Genomic DNA, 23,221 nt, shown 5'->3' on the forward strand with positions numbered 1-23,221 from the left:
AACGATGCCCTATATAGAAGAGGAGGTATAGTCTATTGAGAATCAGTAGCACCCCCTAGTGGTATGTCAGACTCATGAGCCGTGACCCCTAAACGATAAACAATTACAGTCATATCAATGCCATGACAAAGTTAACCTAAGGATCTGGCAATGGTAGGTGGCATCACTCTGAATAAGGTACGGTAAGGTAACCGAACACACGTCAGAAAAGGGGAATGCCAATTCAAGGTTTCCCAGGGCACAAAGTTCACCCCAACTTCCAAGAACGAGGCTTTGATTGTACTGTGTATTATTCACACTTCATGTTAAGCCAATGAAATCCCTATGCAAACACAGCTGGATTCTATCAAACTACAACTCTCCTTCCCGCTCTCCCTCCCCCGCTCCATGTGTATTTATTCCTTGTGTTCTTTTTTCTACATTTACCTCTCTGCATTGTTGGGAAGGACCCATTTCACTGTTAGTCCATGTGTGACAAATAACATGTTATTGATTGATCCCTCCCTCTTTCTGTCCTCTAGCTGGTGGGGAACCTGCTAGACTTCTGTTTCTACACGTTCCGTGAGTCTCAGGCTCTGAAGGTGGAGTTTCCAGAGATGCTGGTGGAGATAATCAGTGACCAGATACCAAAGGTGGAGTCGGGCAACACACACACCCTCTACTTCCACAAGAAGTGACTGTACTGAGTCCTTGGGAGGAAGAGAGGAGAGAATGAAATAACGAGAGGGGGAGGAGTGGGAGAGGAGGAAGGCCAAGGAAGGACCCTAGCCTCAGGAGTGGCCTAACTACTATGCCAGCCAGTCGATCTGCTGCCCCCTCTCCTTTCTCAAATGGGACAGGAAGTGACACTTGAGGGGCAGGAAGTGAGGTGGAGGGAGTTGAGTCCCCCACACTACAGTCTCCGTCCGCCGGTTAGAGAGGTGGCGCTGAGTGAGTGACATCTCAGAGCCAAGGAAAACGCACTGAGGAGGACTTTTTAAAATGTGACAAAGAAGCATCCCGACCCTTAGAGCCCCCACCCCCCCAAAGACGATGATAATGTTTTTCTATGGATATGAAGCCATACATTTTTTTGGTTGCGCTACAGTCCATACATTCACACAGACCCACGTGTACAGTAATGCAGCACGCACACAGGTAGACAGTAACATACACCATCAAACCATCCTGAAAAATGTCAGATGATAACTGTGCTTTTGCATTGATTCATGGATACTAGTACTACTACTCTGACAATATGGAAAACAATGCTTAGATGTTGCTATGCAGTGTATTGTCATTAGGTTACATGGCAACATATACTTTTTTCATGACAAAGAATAAATGTAGGGTTTCTGTGAGAGGATCAAGGTCTATTTGAACATACTCCAAGGGCTATACAAGCTTAACAATAAACTGAAGTTGCATAAAAAGCTAACCAATTCCACTTTTGTTCTGCAGGGGTGTGCATTACAACATCCAAATGCCCACAACTAAAATTGTTTTAACGTTGTATAACGATCAAAAACGTAACTCTTATTAATATGCAAAAACTTCAAAATGAAGAATTTTCAAAGTATGGTGTTTTGTGTGAAAAAAGTTGAGTAACAGTTAAGTGAATCTGCCATGTCATACGTGAAGGCTTTCTGATATATAGATTATTAACTACGCAACATTTGTCAATAGATGAATTCCATCCAAAATAGGTGCGGGAGTATGGAAAAACCTGATGGATTCACAATGACGACTTTCCCTCGCATCGTAATGCGTTTGACGGCGGTACACCCAGTTAGTGATCCAGGGGTTCTCAACTTTTTGGGGCCGCGTCCTCTCTTCATAGCAAATTCATCAGGAACCCATTCATAATCAGAACAACTCCAATGACTAAAAATAACATAAAATTATTTTTACTGGGACTTTTGGCAGTGCATGGCTGGACGAACCAAGTCTTGGGCCCTGGGAAAGACCATTTTAAGAGGCCCTTGGCATCGGAGAGAAAACGTTGCCATTTTCAAGGTCATTTCCTGCAATTCTACACATTTTGTCATGGGGCTGATTTTTCGTTATTATAGCTTTAAAGCTAATATCCAAAAATTCTACACATTTTGCCATGATGAAGAGAGAAAACTTAGCTGTTTAAAGCTTGAATTAGTGCATTTAAATTTGGGGGGAATACAAGAATAATTAATTTGGAATATTGATAATTGGTTGAGTACTGTGGATACCAATATCCCTGTGAGCCTCCCAGGCCCATGTTCCCCAGGGTTAAGAACATAAATTGTACAGTAGATTAATAATATTGTATTACACCCTTTTTATAGTATTATTCCAAAGATCCCTTGGCCCAGATGTTTAATCTGTTTGTAATAATAAAAATAAATATATATTTTGAGATGTGGAGCCCACTTTGAGAACCCCTGAGTTATACAGTATAGTGAAAACATCAGAGCACCCATTTCTTGGTCTATTTCTACATACTTACAGTGCATCCAAACCAGCACCCTTTGTGAAGTCAACCGACACTTATCTACCGTTTCCAGAAATAATAATGAAGCATTTTGTAAGAGTGTTGTTGCAAAGGTTTTCGGTTTCATAAACCAGACATTTTACACCTAAGGTGCTTCTTTTTGTAAAGGCAAAGATGAAATAACACTTTTCTGGTAACTAACACATGTACAATTATCAGCATTAGATACAGGGTTGGGTAGGTTACTTTCTAAATGTAATCTGTTACAGTTACTAGCTACCTGTCCAAAATGTTCATCAGTAACATATTTTGGTATTACCCAAACTCAGTAACGCAATCTGATTACTTTCAGGTACTTTTGGATTACTTTCCCCTTAAGAGACATTAGAAGACGACAAAAATAATCCATCAAACGCATTGTGTGTGTCATCAGTGGTCTCCGACTTGTGATCAGACCTGCTCAGGTGGAACAAACTTAAACATGCGCCTTTCTCATTAAGAAAACAGAAAGGTGTCGCAATGTTTTTTTTTCTCACAAACATCCATTATAAATTTAAAAGTAATCCAAAAAGTAATCTAGGTTTTTAAAAGTAGGCATCCGTAATCGCATAACAATATTTGTGCGGGTAAAGTAACTGATTAGTTGCATTTTTTTGTAATCAGATTACATGTAACTCCCCAACCCTGATTAGATACAATAACAACCTTCAAACATACTGTATGATGTTGATATTGGAACTTGACGTTGGAAAATGCCGTTACTCTACAGTCAGTGCTTTCAGTAAATGCATAATGTATTCAAATTTACCTGGCAAGCAGCAAATACATACAGTAAATGCAATGGCACTTGCTTAGGTTACAGTCACATTTCCCCCACTGTTGTACAGAAACTGTTTTGGAAGTACATGTTGATACTGCTGATAAATGATTGACTCATTGCATTGGCCACCTGTCCTGATTTTGTGTTGTCCATCTTGTCTTTGGGCCAACTAGATTTATGGCCAGTCATCTGGACCATTCTTACCAGACCTGGGTTCAAACATGATTTGAAACCTTTCAAACTACTTAGAGCGTTTGCTTTAGTCTGCCGGGACTGTCAGGTGGGTGGGTTTTGCATTTTTTGGGACATTAATTGGTTCCATTGCATAAGTCAAGCTCAACTAAGTACATCTAAAGAATTTGAAACAATTTCAAATAGTACTTGAACCCAGGTCTTATTCTTACTAGTTTCACACCAGATTGACTGACTGCTTAACCATTGTGGAACACTATGATGCTACTGAATAGCGAGAGAGATAGAGTCGTTCGAGAGGAAAAACAGAGGGGGCGTTTGGTTCCATCTTTTCACCTCGTTTGTGAGTGTGTGTGGTTGTTTTGTTTTGTTTTCCTGGCAAGCACAAGCAAAGTTGATCTGCTTTTTTTGAGGGCATTGTTAGTTTTCCTACGTTCTATAGGATTATGCGGAATATCCTAATTGCCTGAATTAGATTTGTACAGAAGAGATGTGACAATTGAGGCATTAACCCAGCTAGAACGTTGTGTGTCTGGTTGATAATAACTAAATGTGAATATATACAGGGAGACCCTGCATGAAGGCCTATAGTTTAAAGGGATAGTTCACTTCAAAATGTGAACTCCCCCTTTAAGGTGCTGTTGGTGTTTCACTATAGGTTCTACTTTGTAGGAAGCTGTCCAGAGTTGGACGTATAGAACAGACAACGGCAGGAGGATCACGATTAAAGAAAAAGCCAGTCCCTATGCTTAAACGGTCTCATTTTGCAGTCTCTCCCTCCATCTCCCTTTTGTACATTGCTGTGTTGAAGTTGTGAACTGAAGGACCCTAAAGACACGCTGTAAAGAACTGCTATTCTTTTTCTTCTTGTTTTGCTCCTCTTTACCCTCTCCTTTTTATTTTTTAAAAATAGTGTCAAAAAAGGTTCATAGGACGAATGGGAAAAGTATTTTTGAAAGAATTATATTTTGCTGGAAACAATATTTAAGTACTTTGTCTAAAAATTAAAAACATAACTTTTTTTGTAAAGTGAAATGTTTATGCATGCTTTTTTTGATGAGATGTTTACATTGTATTTAAGAAGGGAAAATTGTGCCTTTTTATCTCACCTGATTTAACATTTTACAGTATATATTGTAAATAATACAGAAAGTCATTATGTTTGAGTAGTGTAAAAAACTATTTTGGTATTGGTTTCATTAGTCCACTGTTAATCATTAAAAAAAAATAGTCAAGATGTAGGATTTGAACATTCTTTCGACTCGGAATTCCAAGTCGGAAACTCTGGGATATTTCCAGAGCGCCGACTTCCTAACCCTGAAGATCACAGACATGATTTTACCCCGTTTTTTGTCTTGAAAGCACCAAAGTTACACTTTGCTTATTGAAAAACTTATCTTCAAAACTTGACTGCTGACATGCAAAACATTGAGACTGTCAACAGGGGACTAATGAAACAAATTAAATATATAGTTTGAGTGGATTATTCCTTTAACTTACATCTTGTTGGAATATGTGCAGTTCATGCAGCTCCCACTTGTTATGTTGTCGTTTTGGGTCATAGAAAGAAATGGCACAAGGTTCACACAAAAAAGCTAGCCTGCTTCCAGATCTGTTTGTGCAGTATTGTCAAATCTTGCCAGTCATTGTGATGCCAAACATGATAACGATTGGCAGGAGTTGGCAAGACAGCACAAACAGATCTGGGACCAGGCTACAAAAAAGCCAACGGGTTAGAGTGAGTTATGAAAGTACCAAACATTGTGACATAACTTTACTACCTGAATGTTAGAGAAAGAACAGAAATGTCATCTTTTTTTCTTCTTCCTTTACAACTAATGTTAACTTTATCTGATTTGGCTTTGTTTTGTACTTTTATTTTGCATTTTATGTCAATGTGACTTTAAAAAAAAGGAGGCAAACATATGTCATTTCTTTGTTACAGAGAGTAGACAGTACCAAACTATGGATCAATGAGTTCTTGCTGTTGACATGATTATCTCCCAAACCCCTTGGCGATATGTGATTTAATAGCACCACACTAAAATCAAGTATTCAAAAAAAAAGATTAAAGCTGAAATACTGTAGGTTGAAAATACTCTTGCCTGTTCAGTTTGTTCAGCTATTAAGGTTCCAACTCAGATACATTGAAAGACCGGTTGATGTGGTCACCACACTTGGGATTCATTTTACTACACTTCCAAACAATTAAGGAAATAATCTGGACATACCATTTGAATTGGAGGAAAAGGCTCATTGGGGTATAACTCTTGGATTGACTGAACGTCTGACACCTAAATTAATTTGACTCCAATACTGGTAATATAGAACCCAAACCATGCTACCCTGGGATTTCTAGAAACAACCATTTGTATCATTGAGCTATGGATGCATCATGACTGTTCACAGGTTTAGTTGGCTTGGTCTCAGGTTTTGCAGTGCTCCTAATGGAAGTTCTACTGTATATGGCTTACTGCCTTGCTCAGAAATAAGTTGGTGGTTATCTGCTCATCCTTCTACAGTACAACACCATGCATTTGTACAAAGGGATTTCCCACCACCATCTCATTTACAGTATGCATATACTGTACAACAAATGAGGACTTTCAATTCCGATATATTCGAAACAAAGCTTATTACTCAACCTTTACAGCATTCATTTCTCTCTGTGCAAGGACATGGATGTACAGTACACTCCAAAAGTATTGGGACAGTGACACATTTGTTGTCGTTTTGGCTCAGTACTTCGGATTTGAAATGATGCAATGACTATGAGAGGTTGAAGTGTATCGTTATGCTAGGATATGGGACCAAATACTGAACTTTAGACTACTTTATTACACAAGTGAATTTGTCCTATTACTTTTGGTCCCCTAAAATAGGGGGACTTTGTACAAAAAGTGCTGTACTTTCTAAACGGTTCACACGATAAGGATGAAAATACCCTCAAATTAAAGCGGACAGTCTGCTCTTTAACCTCCAGTCATTGTATCATATCAAATCCAAAGTGCTCGAGTACAGAGCCAAAACCACCAACAATGTGTCACTGTCCTAATACTTTGAGCTCACTATGTAGCTTACCATCAATTTCTGGCCTACTTTACCGATTATTTGACCGTTACAGTTGTAATGGAGCCACAGCATTCACATTTTTTTTAACAAACATTAACCCAGTATATTGAGACTAAGCCATATCCCCAAAGCCACGTTGGAGCTCAGAGCAGCATTTCCTATTAATAGCACCTGGTTGGTTATCCCAAAATACATTTTTAATCCAATGCTTTGTACAATATTTGTCAGCAACTATCCACAGTACATGAATATCCTTCAGCGTGAATAAAAACAACTAGTTCCTGCTACAAACTGTATATCTTGAAGCAGATATTTGCCATAACTGTGTTTGCAAAACTATCAAGAGATTCCAATAAAACCGTTAACAAAATGTAATTTTTTGATTTGCAGTTTGTAAGTAACATCTAGTGTGTGCATGCATCAGAAGACCCCAATGAGATTGTCTGAAAGAGGAAAACCAGAGGGAATGCACACAGCTCGGGCCACTGGCTTATCCAATCTGTATATATAGATCCAGGACTGGGGAAATTGGAGTAGGAGGATGGCAAGAGGGATAGAGAGCCAGATGACTAATTAAGATGTGCCAGGAAGAGCAGAAAATGAGAGTTGAGAGACAGAGGGAGAGAATTTAGCATGTTATCCAAATGCATGTTTATTTGTTTTGCTAATATGAATGATCAATTTTTTTTTATAGCTCATACAGACTTAAGAATTCAATAGATAATGAAAGAGGGATGGAGATGGAAAACAGCAGACAAAAACAGAGAAGGAGAATAAAGAGACATTTATAATATAACCCTCCTCCGCCAGCCACCCTTGTAGACAGAATCACCATTAACCTCATTAAAAGCTGATCTGAAAATACTCCCGGATGCCAGACTGCAGCAACAGAACCCGACCAGACAGTATTACTTTTGCTCATTTCGCTCTCGAAAAATCCACAGCCCACTTCCAAATCTCCCCCAGATTTCCAATAGCTTTCACTGTGTAGTCGTGCCAGATAAACAGAATCTATTGGATCAGTCCCATTTCACGGCTGCACCCGGCGCACATGGCGGCTTCTGTGGCCCCCTCTCTCTCTCAGCTACCCCTTTCCTCTCCCAACATTCTACACACTCTGCTTCACATTTATTTATGTTTCTTCATCTGTTCTTTTCACCCTGCATTGGTTCTTATCGCTTTAATTTTTTGTTGTTGCCTAATCGCACTCTGGAAAAACTTTTCCCACCAAGATAGGCTAATATTCAGATATTCTGATTCAAGGGAATTGAGACTGTTATCCTAATACACCAAATCAAATCCTTTGCATAGAGTTGATCTGTTGATTGTGACCTGTGGAATGCCCACCGCCACCATGGGGCACTCTGTTCACAACTTTGACATCAGAAAACCGTTCGCCCACACAACGCCATACAGTACATGCTGTCTGCCATCTGCCCGGTACAGTTGAAAACAGGATTCATCCATGAAAAGTACACTTCAGCGTGCCAGTGGCCATCGAAGGTGAGCATTTGCACACTGAAGTTGGTTACGATGCCGAACTGCAGTCAGCTCAAGACCTTGCTGATCTCAGACGATCCTGCAGGTGAAGAAGCCGGATGTGGAGGTCCTGGGCTGGCGTGGTTACACGTGGTCGTGAGGTGGCTTATGGTAGAGAAATTAACATTAAATTCTCTGGCAACAGCTCTGGTAGACATTCCTGCAGTGAGCATGCCAATGGCATGATCCCTCAACTTCTGTGGCATTGTGTTGACAAAACTGCACATTTTAGAATGGCCTTTTATTGTCCCCAGCACAAAGTGAAATGATAATGCTGTTTAATCAGCTTCTTGGTATGCCACACCTGTCAGGTGGATGGATTATCTTGGCAAAGGAGAAATTCTCACTAACAGAAATAAGCTTTTTGTGCATATGTCAATTTTCTGGGGATCTTATTTCAGCTCATGAAACATGGGAACACCACTTTACGTGTTGAGTTTATAGTTACCCAAATAGCTACACGGACTAACTACTTAGCAGTCTTATGGTTTAGAGTCCTGTTGGTTCCAGACTTGGTGCATCGGTACTGCTTGCCGTGTGGTAGCAAAGAGAACAGTCTATGACTTAGGGGGTTGAGTCTGACAATTTTTAGGGCCTTCCTCTGACACCGCCTGGTACAGAGGCCCTGGATGGCGGGGAGCTTGGCCTTAGTGGTGTACTGGGCCGTACGCACTACTCTGTAGCGCCTTGCAGGTCGGATGCCAAGCAGTTGCCCTACCAATCAGTAAGGCACCCTCCATTTCCTGTATTCCACGTTCAGCACCTTTGCCTTGCTGACATTGAGGGAGAGGTCGTCTTTGACCTCCTCCCTATTGGCTGTCTCATTGTCGTCAGTGATCGGGCCTAACACCGTCATGTTGTCAGCAAACTTGGTGTTGGAGTCGTGCGTGGCCACGCAGTTGTGGGTGAACAGGAGGGGAACTAAGCACGAACCTCTGTAAGGTATTACAGACTGGGTCAGGGAAAAGTTGAACATGTCAGTGTAGACACTTGCCAGCTGGTCACCCAGATATTTCTTTCTGAAAAGGAAAGTGTTGAGACTTCTGTAACATTGTTATGTCATAAGCTGAACGCTGTCACTAGGCTAAGTGGTCTGACTGGGGCCATGAAATAAAAGACAAGGTCTACTTTCAGGTGCTTAAAAACTCTGCGCCGCAGGAGGTGGAGGACAGCTGAATCATGGCCAAAGACTGCTGTCCGAGGAATTTAAAAATATCCAGCTAGATTTTTACTGTATCAAAGTACACAACTATAAGTGACGACATGGATGATTGGGGCTATACTGTAAATGAATCTCACGAATAGACGGATGGGCAGAGACAGACAGCGAACTTGTTCTAAGTGAGCAGCAATACAGGCTCATTTACATCCCAGCTCCTTCAAGTCCTAATATAAGTAATATTGGGGAAGATCCGCAACAGGAGTGACTACAGTAGTATCAATGATTTTCTTAACAAATTACATCAAAATCTGCAGGGAGAGCGAAAGAAGTGGAGCAAACAGACACTGAGTGAGACAGAGAGAGCGAGAACGGGGCAGACAGAGGCTGACCCACACCGCTCGCGTTGCAAAATAAATGTACACATGCATGTCATTCAATCATTGCACCCACACTGCTCACGAGCATCTGAGTAGCCAGGTGCTAAAATAGAACTTGGTTCTATTTGTGACGCTTGATGTGCTGCAAGTCCTTCCTCTCCCATCATTGGTTTTTGGGAGCATATACCCACATGCCAACTCATCATTGGTTTTTAGGAGCATATACCCACATGACAACTCCTCATTGGTTCAGGTAAAATAAACAAATGTTTATATCCCAGGACAAATTAACTAGCAACAGCAAGCTAGCTAAATTGCCATAAATGTTTGCTTATCGACCGGTCCCGATATTAATATAGTTGGTTCAGAGTTTGTTTTGATATTTCAATCTGCATGTCCTGATCACATCTGGTGTGGGGGGACAAAATTCAACATGCGAGCGAGCGGTCTGGTCAGCATGTGAGGCAGTAAGATGGACAGACGCAAAAAAGAGAGATGACAGACGAAAAGAGAAAGAGAGCAAGGTAAAGAGAGACATAGTAAAGACAGAGCCCGAGATAGTAAAGACAGAGCGAGAGGGACACAGAGTGGCTGTATCGAGGCAGTCTGATAGTGAGAATAATTTGACCAGATCAATAGCTCAGCCTTGTTTGATTATGTAACCACTGCTGTCACAGCCTCCTCTTTTGCCATCGTCATTGAGGGCACGTTGAGCCATGACTCCTCCTTCGCCATTACCCCCCCCCCACCCACACTACCCTCCCCCTGGACAAAGACCACCCTGTATTTTTAGCCTAAACATTCGACCCAGCCAGTCGGCATGCCCTGCTCTCCAGTACAGACTACGTAAGAGTGGATGTCTTAAGGTGCTTTCAAGACAACTGGGAACTCTGGGGGGGGGGGATTAAAAAAAATAACACTAGGTAAAATCATGACGTCAGTGATCTTCAGGTCGGAAAGTCAGAGCTCTAGAAAGAGGCCCATGTTTTCGACTTGGCTGGCCATTCAAAACAATGTTTCCTAGTCGGAGCTAGTCCCCACCCCTCCCATCTTGTTCCAAGCCGTCTTGAATGCACTGAAGTCAGCTTTCTGAGTTCCCTGTTGTTTTGAACTCGGCAAGACTTGGAGGCAAACGAAGCGTGATAATTATTATCTAAAACTGCATCACACCCCAGTGGCCTGCTGGAAGCAGTTTGTACATTAATTACACCAGATGAAATCCCAAGGATTTTCACATGTGAGTGGCGGATTGATAGACATCACGTGGCCTGTTGATATAACCTATGAACCTTATAGGAAAAGAAATATCAAAAAATACTGTAGTCGTACAGCTGCAATAGACTGCGACTAGAGCTTTCAGTCGGTCTATCCTAATGTATAATGCAGACTTAAGTAGGCCTCCATTATAAAGTGGAAGACCAACTCTACTAAAGACAGCAGGGCTGTAGCAGACTGAATCAGTGATGAAAAATCTCTGCAGTGTCTGTAGAGAAATGGTCTTCTGAATATCCTATGATGCCTATGACTCAAGTGAAAGGAAACATTCAGTAAGACTTCAAATAATTTCAATTTACTTAAAAAACAGATACTGTTCATTTGTACCACTAGAACAAGCAGGTAGAGGTTGATTCAGTAAACTGCAGTAGACAAAGACGTCGATTCCTTCATTATTTTTAGGCCCCCAAAATTATAACCTTTGATATATTCTATTCCATTGTTCTTCCACAGAAAGTACTGACAGTCCAACAAATTTCATTGAAACGATTCAGTAGAGTTGCCTTTCACTTTTTTTATATCAAATATTCTTTTGGGACGACCATTTCAGTCTGCGGTGTCCGTCTACTCTCCAGTTATCAGAAGAATACATAATGAGGTAAAGAATAAAAAGGTCTTTATTTATTTAACATTGATCAAGAGGACATCCAATGTTACAAAATTGAAATGGATGCCAAGACCTTTAGAAATGTCATGAATCACTGTCTTAAATTACTTCAATTGCAATGCAAAATGAGAGAACAAAAGCTCTTAGAAAAATGAAACCGGCTTTGTTGAACGGCAATAGAATAAAAGTATTGTGATGTGTTTAGTACACTTACAATTGTAAAAACCACTCCAGATGAAACACTAAAAACTTTAATTCCATTGACCACTAAAAAAAGGGCTTTAGAATATACTTGGCATTTTGTGTGGCCTTTTAAAATAACTATATACACAGCCATAGACAATAAGATTAGGAAAATACTGCATTTGTGGTCATGGTAAGAATAAAATATTGTCTCGTCAGTCAATTTGGTACAGAATAATACAAAATGTGATAGTTATCTAATTTTCGTAAACTGTTCAGAAAGATTTTGAACAACGTCGAATATGGATCTATAAAACCGGTTTTCAATAAAACCCCACTTTGTTTTGCACATTCCCATACATCATTGCTGCATTGAGTTGAACATCGTCACACCTAAAGAATTTTAGAACTTTAGATACTCATTCCATGTCCTTTCAGCAAGCCATTTCTGTATTTTGAAACATAAGATTAGCATTAGCATTCCTGCAATTTTGTTGACATTTTATTTGATCTGAGAAATTAGGCTAATTGATCGCACCCAAATTGGCCCTTCTAATTTACAAGATTCACTTAGTCAATCAATACAGTACCCAACATCCGATTTGGACCAAAGGTTTTCCTATCATTGAGCAAGACATGAGGAATCCAATAAAATGATCCAAAGCCACCCATACCAATGGTAATTATACAGTAGCATTTCTGTCTATCAAGTAGTATGGAGCATTGCTTCTTCATTCTATGTAATGTATTCCCTCTGAATCAGTTTTTCCCCCCCCCCGTTCAGAGAAATTTGCCATTTGAAATCACTTGTATTATTTACCAAATATTAGTCTGAAAGTACCAGGTTGTCAACTTGATGTTCCTACTACTGACACACCCCTTTGTAAATGTTGCTGGTCTCGTGTTTATTAAACGAATCACATTTTCTTTGCAACTTTGGGTAGAAAATCAATAGCTTTTCCTCATGATGAAAACAAATTGTGTGGTCATCCTCACATGTCAAGACAGTCCATGAAAGCAATTCAGTTTATCTTTGTCTTAGCAGCCTAATGATTAAACCCAACAAATGACAGCTCTGAGTGGGCAACACCTATGGTGCAATTCTCATAAACTTTTCCTACAAGCCCAAAACTTTGAAGGAATGGGTTAGTGACTAAAATGTGACAAAAACCCTAACAAAATTATAAAAACTATTGCATGGCAGTGGTATGTTTCTTAATACAATTATTTGAAAACATATATGTTGTGTGATTAGCAACTAGTACCATTGAACCCAACACCTTTGCAAAATACTTTAGTATGTGTTTGGGACTTCTCCCATTGAAGAGCATAACATTGAAACCATTAGAACTGCTGTAGCCTAATGGTATGTTTATTCACCAGGAATGGTCAAACTAATCCAGACCTTTTTTAAAGGGAATAAACCACAGAGGGGCTGTTTCCTGGACACAGATTAGCCTAAGAGAAGAACCTGAATTGCTTTCATGGAGGACTGGTTTGAATGAGGATGACCACAATTTAGTTTCATCTTGAGCAAAAGCTATTGGTTTTTCTACCCTTAAGTTGCAAAAGTAAATTGGGTCACAAAATTGCCATACATGTTAATTAACCAGATTCACAGGAAACACATTACATAGGATGAAGTTGCAATACTCCAAGGCCGCAGCTCCATACTACTTGCTAGACAGAACTGATACTGGTTGTTGGGGTGCAATTGGGGAGGAGTGTGAGGGGTATGTGGGTGGCTATTGGATTCCTCATGTCTTACTCATTGGTAGGAAGAATTATGGTCAAATGATGTTACTATATTTAAGGAAGATGATTTAAATCCTATTATTTTTAAATGGCCAATTTGGGTGCAATCAATTATCTTAAATTCTTAGGTCAAATTATATATTTCAACAAAATATTTCAGAAACAATAGTCTTATCATGTTTGTAGCAACAAACGATTTCACCCACCATCTCAGATTGTGCTGTCGAACTCCTCCTTGTGCTTTTTGAAGTGGAAACGACCCGATAACTAGTCTAAGTTCGGACATCATTGAATGTCTAGGTCAACAAGTATGCAGAGGAAGTGTCTGTACCCTAGACATACAAGAACCGTTCTAGTAATTATATTTCTATGGTTTGATCGAAGGAGAACCATTCCAATACGACTGCCTCGATGGCATGTAATTGTACAATCAGTCACAACAGTGGATACCATACTTAAAAAAAAGAAGAAAAAAGCTAATTGTGGTAAAAAAATAAAATGCTAGCAATGTGCCAATTAAATAAATCATAATATACCAAAGCACCTCTTGAAGAGTATTCCAGACATTCTTCACGGAACACAACTCTTTAGCATTTTCCAAACATACCTGTTCAGTAAATACATGTCAACTATGTCTTGGTGTTGTAAGGCACCTTAAAATGTTACTTTCTTTCCTATATCCAAGATAATGATTGTACATCATTGCTGGGGGGTATTTATTATTATTCTGCATTAAAGTTGATAAACGCATAGTAGTCGCCGGGCAGGGAACGTGAGAGTTGAAGGCATAAGAAAAAGTATGAATTTGAGAATGGGAGTGTCAACATCGACTTCATGGATACCATGTATAAGGTGAGTTGGGCAAGATACAGCCATAGATGGTGGCAGGCCAGGCGACCCTTTGGTTTGGCATACAGCATCTAGACGTAGATTGTCAGGGATGACGAGCCCCCTCTTCCACTAGCCTGATCCAAAATCTGTTTGTGCGGTCTTCCCAACAATGTTTTGCTGTATAGCAAACTTCCACGGTTCGGTATGTTTGGTAATGACTATGACCATATAAAAGTATACAGCACAAACAGCTCTGGGACAAGGCTAGTCTTCCACTGAGAGTGTACAGGCTAAGGTCTAAGGTTCTGGACTATAGCATCTCCACATAGTTTTCAGGGATGAGGCCTTTCTTCCCCTCCAGCTCTCCTTCCAGCCAGCCAGGTTCCCTGGAAGGTGCCACTGCAGATGGGAACAGAAGGTACCAGGGGACAGGGTGAGATAGGCGTAAACACACTGCATTTCATCAGTGTTAGAAAACAGATGGCTGTGTCAGTGAGAGAAAGTTTTGCTCAGAGCTTTATAGTTGACATTTTATAGTTGGCATAGATAGAGTATATAAACACAACCATCATCTCTGCAAACAATGAAATTGTGGTGGAAATAAATAAACTTTGTGCTCTGGAAATACAGAAAGTGATGGCAATGTCCCTGTGCCATGTCATCCTCATTTTGTCCGTTCAGGTAATGTACCCAATTTGCTGGGAGAATGACTCAAGAGGGTATCATTGTAGGCTGTATAAAACATATTTGGCACAGAGAAGCTTTTCAGAGAACAGGGACATGTTAATTAGGCACTAAATGGATTAAAAACAGACATACAGGGATGGACTTCTCCAATCAGAATTCTTCATTTTAGTTCTGTATTGCAAAATGTTTGAAAACGTTTAAGTTGGTCTTCCCATGGTGCCGGACCATCTTCACACTGAATACGAGATGATAGTCGGAGGTAAATTGGCAGCAAAATACAGCACCAATGGATTCCTACCCAAACTCTGTATATTTGACTAAAGTGAAATGGGCTGAGATGTTGATTCATAATTTTAGTATTTTCTAACCCATCTCTCTAAAATGTTTATACTACGTGATATTTGGCTCCCTTGCTTGTGGTGTATATTATTTCATGTGATACGATTTCTTATGAGATGGAAAAAACAAGATGATATTAAATTAAGCTGTGCCATTAACTATTATTGATAAAATAGGTTTCGACCATGTTTGGTTAGGTATGCGCAAGTCAATATAGGTCTCTAGTCAAGAGATTGGCCATATTTTCCCTCATACTGTAACACTTCTTTTGACAAGGGTTCTTTCATTTGTCGACCCATGTACTGCCAACTGACTGTGTGCCTTTGAGATTGTTGTATTCTCAATACGAGACAGTGAATCATATTTTTCAAAAAAAATTGGCACAAGGGCGTACATTTTATATTTTCCATCTGAGTTACAAACACCTCAGTTAAACTCAATTGGAAAACAACCCCATACCAGATAGTATTTTATTAGTAGTGTCTCTCTTGCCTGACCACTCACCCTGAATTGAATTTCTCTGCTCTATTAAATTGCTATATACATTCAGTCTGAATCTGACATCCTAGAAGTCATTGAGGGGAGTTGTACAAAACAAACTAAATCAGCGATTCAATCTCTAACAAATCAAAATTGATAAAGTCATCATGGAGGCTGGCTCTGGCCCAACCCATTGGTTACTGGGACCAATCAGAACGGTCAGAATGTGTTCGCATTCTAGAAATCATAGGGCAAATCCAGACTCATCGTGGAGAAGAAACATCAGTTTGGCAAGAGGCATATGGATGGGTAGCTAGGCAAGTGTCTTGCATCTTCAGGAACCCCAGCCCATATGCATAGTTGAGTAAGCCCTCAATGATAATTGGCTGGTAATACCCAGCCACGGACGCATTGTATCTTATCAAGGACATAATTACATATCCTCTTGTTGTAAAGACTCGTGTGAAGTCCATTTCCCTTGACTGACTAGAGTTCTGTCAAGTCCCCTTTCAGATGGACTGGAGAGTCAATCTCTACCCCTCCTCTCTCCCCTCAGTCTGATTCAAGATCAGATTGGGCTGTCCTGTTACCGGTTCCCTCACGGTTCTTTGAGATTTCGGAGTGAGCGACCGTTGGAGCGATAACACTTACCGGCGCTGAATATTGCTCCGACCTGGAAGGATAACTCAGATTCGTGCTCGGCCTCGCACGGGTACACCGCCATGGCTCTCTTGCCGCCGCCACCGGTGACACTGAAAAATGAAGACAATCAGTGAGCTGGCGGGGCTTTGGGAGAGAGGGAGATCAGAGGATTACTTCACGGTCCAATCTGGGCTAGGTGATCAGTACTGAAACAGCAGGGAGAAAATGAGCAAAAGGACTACGGGCATCTCAGGGGCTGGCGCGAACCAAGAGGACTGTTGTCTGGCCGCTATCTGAACCTGGCGAGCGAGTCCACACACCACCGTCCCCCTCTGAGACACAGGGTCCGTGTGGATGCATCTCAGACTGCAGACATGCGTCAGGCCACAGCGATAGACAACCACTATGGTTCTACTGAGATTAAGAGCGGGGCAATTCTAAAGCAGGTTTCTACACAAACAGAACAGCCGAATGGAAGTCCTGAGTTCCTCTCCTGGCACGGTTTTATGAAAAATTCTACCCGTAGTGGTTACAGACAGACACTGAGGCTACATTCTTAAAGTGAATGTGAGGTAAAAGGGTTGTCTACGAAACTATATGCATGCATAGCCCTGCAAAGGTTAGAGAAGATGCTTTTCTGGCCTTGACAAAACAACGTGTTTATTCGGCAAGGTTTTTGTTGTCGTTTTGCCCCCTTTGCAAATAGTAATGCCTGCTGCCAGTTGAGAACTATGTAGAAAACTCAGCCTTCAATACCTCATACCCTGATAAATATTTCATATACCTACACTCTGCTACAACAACAATGTTGGAGAGCGCTGGAGACCAAAACATAACATCTATTCAAACTGAAAATCTTTTGCGGATGCCGAGTTGTCACAACAATCTTCACCTGCACTTTGGGATTTGTTCTTTTGAATAGAGGGTATTCTTACGGGACTGCATCTGGAGGAACAGGCCTTTTGTATATATTAAATAACATAATGGATTGCCCACGTACAATTTCCTCAGCATAATTTGAAAGCTTGAATTCATATTTTTGTCTGGTAGGTAGCCCAGCTATGGATACCAGTTATGGGCTACATGTCTACAGAGTCCATTCAAATACCTGTGTGCGCGCGCGCGCTTACCCGTCCACTGTCTTGTCCCAATCAGAACTGGCTTTGGTCAGGGCTCCAGAGTTGAGCCACGAGGCTGCTACAGAGATGCAGGCCCTGCAGTCAAACAGAGGGAACAGAGGGTCAAACAAACATCTACAACCAGATACCTACAGTTGCATCCCAATGACACCAGACAGTGGACTGCCAACACAATGTCAGTGACCACTGCATCCACCCAGTAGTGGGTCTTAGTCTTTTCCCTGGCCTGTGTGAAGCCTATGCACTCAGATTGTTGCGTCATGTTTAACTGAATGGTTAATGTCCTCCCATCTATTTTACTGCAGTGAGAAGGTCTAGGTGACCGCCATCGTTAAGTTGAAAAGTTAATTCCCTTCTCAAACGCATATTTCAAGTTGAAGTTAAACATGCTTAATTCCCTGTAGTCACCAACATAATAAAAAATTTAAAAAGTACAGTCATCTCAAAATGACTGCTATAATTTACACTGAAATCATTAGCAATTGTCAGGAGTGAGAGGTAGAGTGTGAGGTTTTGATGGCTAGTGCCCTTGAGCTGTGGGGGTAAAGCCAGAGGGGATTTCAGCAGGGGACAGTGTGTGGCAGAGAGTAGAGGCTGGGAAGAGCACCACACTTAACAGCTAGCTACTTTCGCACGCAGCCAATTAATATTCCACAGAGCCTTGGCAAAGCTTACAGAAACTCAGGTTTTGTTCTAATTACCTTTGTTTGTACCGTTTTTGTAAAAACAATTCTGTAGTGAAGGGCACATTTAGAAAATTCTACACAAGTTTATTCATGTGAGATCATTTAAAAAAAAAAGGACAAAATCAGTGGTGTTTCAAAAAGGAAAGAGCAAAACAAAAGCAGAGACATTTTGGCCCTTTGTGAAGAACAGCAGGAAACAGAATCAAGGGTCATCACAAAAACAATTGACAATTCATCAGATCATCTAAAAAAACATTAGTCTCATATTGGGGTTGAATTAACACTGGCTGTTTCTTTGATAATGCCCTTGACCCCCCCCTGTCTGACTACCACACCATCTCAGGACAATTCAACAGCCTTTAACATGCTGATTGCAGAATGCTGGGAAGAGCAGATTTAGACAGGAAAACACACACACAGAGAGAGGAACACAACCTATGAATAAAACATTGAGAGCAGGTGCATAATTATTCAAATCTGGGATAGTTCACAGCTGTCCTCACTTTATGATGAACTGTTTGAATATTTTTGAAAATCATTGTCCTACATTTTAACCACTTATTTTACTGATATTTGACGTATGATTAGTCCAATGGTATAAAAGAACAAAGTACATGCGATTGACCCATTCTTTAGAGCCATAAATTCTCTTTTTCCACTAGGAACAACTTCCACTGTTCTCAGGACAGACACTAAAAAAAATATTTAAAAAACACTATCACCAACTTAGAAAGTTAGAGAATGTTCTAGAGAGCCATTACTAGAGGTCCTTTAGCCTGAACACAGTGTAACTGGAGGGGAAAACAATTCCCTTAACAGTAAAGCCTCCACTTCCCCACTAATTCAACTGTCCTCTATAAACCTCCTGGGAGGTCACAGCCCATAACAACATCTGTTCACTAAAGGGATATAAGAGAAGAGACACCCTATAGACATGACCATTCACCCTAAAACAGTTATACCAATCCTATTAACCATTACTAGTAAAGATGTCGTATTGTGCCATACTCTCTTTACTGCTAAAGTAGGGGGACGGAGGGGGCAGAGAGTGTGTCTCTGCACTCTTTTATGCTCTCTGCGTCTACTTTAACCTCCAGAGACGGAGCAGGGCCAGCCAGGGCACAGTGGGGCTGAGGGGGACAGCCAGCGTCAAGCCTCCCTCCTTCCCTGCCTGCCCGGGGCCCATGCTAATACAGCGTAATGAGTAAATTGCTTCTAGCCGCTGCTCCCATAGAGACACTAAAATACAATTACAGGGAGCAGCTTGGGAGGGCCTGGGGGGCAGGGGTTACAGGTGGGAATGAGGATACATTGTCCCTACCGCTCTCTGGCCATGACTTCTGCTATCAGAATACGAAGACCGCATTGAATAGACGGGTCTCGATGCACAAAAGTCTAATTGTGGTGTGATTGTGTTCAGATCTGTCTGACCACTTCAGGAGGTGGTCAGGGCTGCATTGTGTGTGGATTTCTCCTCAGTCTGGACGCAATCACGTCATCAGCACTCCTCCCACAAGTCTCCAGAAAACGTGTGTTTTGGGACAGAGTCAACCTTTCATTATAAAGTCGGCGGAAATACGTTCCTAGCGTGTGAGGAACGTGTTTGCTGGACTCAAATGCTAGCCAGCTAGCTTACATTGAGAAAAAAAAAATTGTTTGGCTAGGGTTAGTCTAACCCGTTTGCAATCCATTTAGCTTTGCTTGCTACAGAGGTTAGCTGGCTAGTATTCCAAGGTTTGTAGAATGCATACTGGCATTTTAATATAGCGGGAAAATGGAATCTGGACATGGTAGACACATTTAAAATGTAGGTGTAGATGCATGACGTGTTCGAAATTCCACGATCAGAACACGAAAACTGCATTAACTCAAGTGTAGACATGGCCTCTCTCCTCCATCTATCTGTCCCCCCTCCAACCTCTCCCTCCATCAGGTTCTAGTCAGGTTCAGTCTGTGCAGTGGATGCCGGATGGTGTGGGTGATTTATAGCTCTGCAGACAGTGTGTGTGTGTGGAGAGGGGCCACTGGTGTCTCAGCTGCTCCACATCAGCATTGGGGGGGGGAGGAGATGGGGTACGGAGCGCTGCAGTGCAGCAAATCCACTCATTAACCTCAGTCTCTGTCCACACAGCACACTGTCTGCCTGGTGCTCTGCCTGGGCCAACAGCAGAACAGGAGCACTGTCACTTTACCCACCTGAGGGTAGGTGCTGAGATGCACTCTTTACTGCTAAGGTAGGGGGATGGAGGGGGAAAGGGGGCAGAGTGGATGTGTGTAGGTGGGTGTGTCCACACATAGTATATGGGCACTAAAACAGGCAAACTCACACAAATGCATGTTAGTGTGTACACGAGGGTACACTCACTCTTCTCACCACACACGCAAAAACTAAACAGATTCAAATCACACTCAAATCGAAATATTCAGTCAAAAGTTGACTTTACTACACAAGGGAAGGCTATTAATGAAATGGCAATTATGAAGATCTGGAAAAGACCTGTCAAGTAAATAGATACTGAAATGATTACAGGATAAATGGTTGGGAAAGTATTCAACATGGTTGCCCTAGAAACCTGTCAAATGAACGGAGTGGAAAATGGATTTATCCAAAAACAAATTACAACTAAGCCAGACACAGGAAAATAAATGTTTTGGTGTCTTGTTAACCAAAATATCAGAGCCTCAAATTACACAGCGTTTTTTGTAATCATTTACAAAATGCGTTTCCTATTGAAATATGATTACATACACTTAACTTCCAATACATTAGGAATACCTGCTCTTTCCATGACAGACTGACCAGGTGAATCCAGTTGGAAGCTATGATTCCATATTGATGTCACTTGTTAAATCTACAATAAAATAAAATCAGTGTAGATGAAGGGGAGGAGACGGGTTAAAGAAAGATTTTTAAGCCTTGAGACAACTGAGACAAGGAATGTGTATGCCATTCAGAGGGTGAATGGGCAAGATAAGATTTAACCCCTTAACGGATCGGACCCCTTTATTAAATTTTCGCCTAAAAATGACATACCCAAATCTAACTGCCTGTAGCTAAGGACCTGAAGCAAGGATATGAATATTCTTCATACCATTTGAAAGGAAACACTTTGAAGGTTGTGGAAATGTATGTAGGAGAATAACACATTCGATCTGGTAAAAGATAATACAAATAAAAAATACAAAACATGAGTCTTTTGTACCATCATCTTTGAAATGCAAGAGAAAGGCCATAATGTATTGTTCCAGCCAATACAAATTGTTTTGGTTTTGGCCACAAGATGGCAGCTTTGCATGTGCAAAGTTGTAGACTGATCCAATGAACCATTGTATTTATCTTAAAAATGTTGTACCAAGACTGCCCAAATGTGCCTAATTGGTTTATTAATAACTTTAAGTTCATAATTGTGCACTGTCCTCAACAATAGCATGGTATTATTTCACTAATAGCTACTGTAAATTGAACAGTGCAGCTTTCTGCCCATATCAGATATGTCTACGTCCTGGGAAAAAATGTTGTTACTTACAACCTCAGGCTAATGCAATTAGCATATGTTAACTCAACCGTCCCGAGGGGGACACGAACAGGGTATGGTAGTAGGTGCCTGGACCACCAGTTTGAGTGTGTCAAGAACTGCAATGCTACTGGGTTTTTCATGCTCAACAGTTTCCCGTGTGTATCAATAATGACCCACCACCCAAAGGACATCCAGCCAACTTGATACAACTGTGGGAAGAATTGGAGTAAACATGGGCCAGCATCCCTGTGGAATGCTTTAGACACCTTGTAGAGTTCATGTCCCAACTCAATATTAGGAAGGTGTTCCTAATGTTTTGTACGGTGTATGTCTGAAGTTAGATTTTCAGTGGAAACATACTTAAAATAAACCTATAGTATAATAGAATAACTAGGTTGTGTCCATTTTGTGAAACTGAAATGCATCCAACTGCCCATCTAAACCGCTCACAAATAAAACACACACGTTGAGAAGCACAGGGTAAGCCAGCGCAGTGCCTTTGGATTGAGAGCAGAGCAGTGCCCCTGGATCAAGAGCAGCTTTGGCGTTAAGAGCCTTTGCCCAAGGGCACAGCAGCCGGACAGGAGATGATACCTGGGATCAGACACTAGCAGCCCTCCGGTCACCAGTTCAGCTCCCACTAGTTTAATAATCGTGTGGATATGGGGGCAGTCACTGTACAAAAGAGGTGCACTGCTGGTTCCCATTACCGTATGGCAGGAAAGGAATTCAACCCCACAGCCTCCAGGCCTGGTAGGGTCTGCCAATGGGGGACTTTCTACTGCTCCTCTTTCTGAGCTAAGAGAGACTTTCCACATCACTGGAGGAGTGGTGGGCAGGGTCTCATATGTATAAACTGTACTCTAAAGTGACTAAGATACCTTAGAATAGTATAATTGTGTAAATATTGCATCGCCCATCTCATATGTATATACTGTGTTCCATATAACTTTTAGTCCAATGCTGCCGCTCTGACATATGTATATATTCTTAATCCATTCCTTACTTAGATATGTGTATTTTGGGTACATGTTGTGAAACTGTTAGATACTACTGCACTGTCGGCGCTAGAAACACAAGCATTTCGCTACACCCACAATAACATCTGCTAAACACGCGCATGTGACAAATACATTTGATTTGAGCTGGTAAGCACCAACAAACAACTCTGCCTTCAATCTGGGTGGGCAGGAAACCCTGTTCCATGATCCACAGCTGTCCGCCAAGACAGAGGGATGGGGGAAGAAGATGAGGAGAAGAGGCAGAATTAGTCTCACTCTCCAGGTCTGGAAATGACTGCCACGGGGATATCCAGATAGTGAATTGGGGGGGGGGAAATGAGATAGATTTATAATCTCTGCCAACATCACTATCTACAGAAAATAGTGTCTGATGTAGAGAGTTGTAGTTGAACTTGTGTATAATGTCATTTTTTCCAGGTTAAAGCTTAACAGATGTACTAATTAGGTAC

General features: G+C 41.2%; 2 protein-coding genes across 4 annotated transcripts in view; one reads left to right on the forward strand and one right to left on the reverse strand.

Moving 5' to 3' along the window:
- Positions 1-6,900, forward strand: part of nr3c2 (nuclear receptor subfamily 3, group C, member 2) — a 110,328-nt gene extending 103,428 nt beyond the window's left edge. For both annotated transcript variants that reach the window (XM_071407456.1, XM_071407457.1), the window contains exon 9: positions 522-6,900. In XM_071407456.1, the coding sequence (XP_071263557.1) occupies positions 522-677 (156 nt within the window). In that variant the 3' untranslated portion in view covers positions 678-6,900. The remainder of the gene's footprint in view (positions 1-521) is intronic.
- A 4,582-nt stretch (positions 6,901-11,482) lies between these two features.
- Positions 11,483-23,221, reverse strand: part of arhgap10 (Rho GTPase activating protein 10) — a 63,788-nt gene continuing 52,049 nt past the window's right edge. Inside the window, exons 21-23 of one of the 2 annotated variants that reach the window (XM_071407468.1) lie at positions 17,538-17,621; positions 16,417-16,517; positions 11,483-14,658 (exon numbers count right to left, since the gene is read on the reverse strand). In XM_071407468.1, coding sequence (XP_071263569.1) covers positions 14,570-14,658; positions 16,417-16,517; positions 17,538-17,621 — 274 coding nt within the window. In that variant the 3' untranslated portion in view covers positions 11,483-14,569. The remainder of the gene's footprint in view (positions 14,659-16,416; positions 16,518-17,537; positions 17,622-23,221) is intronic. The other variant, XM_071407469.1, reaches the window with a different exon arrangement.

The sequence above is a fragment of the Salvelinus alpinus genome, chromosome 6 (assembly GCF_045679555.1).
Source record: "Salvelinus alpinus chromosome 6, SLU_Salpinus.1, whole genome shotgun sequence".
Classification (NCBI taxonomy): Eukaryota; Metazoa; Chordata; class Actinopteri; order Salmoniformes; family Salmonidae; genus Salvelinus; species Salvelinus alpinus.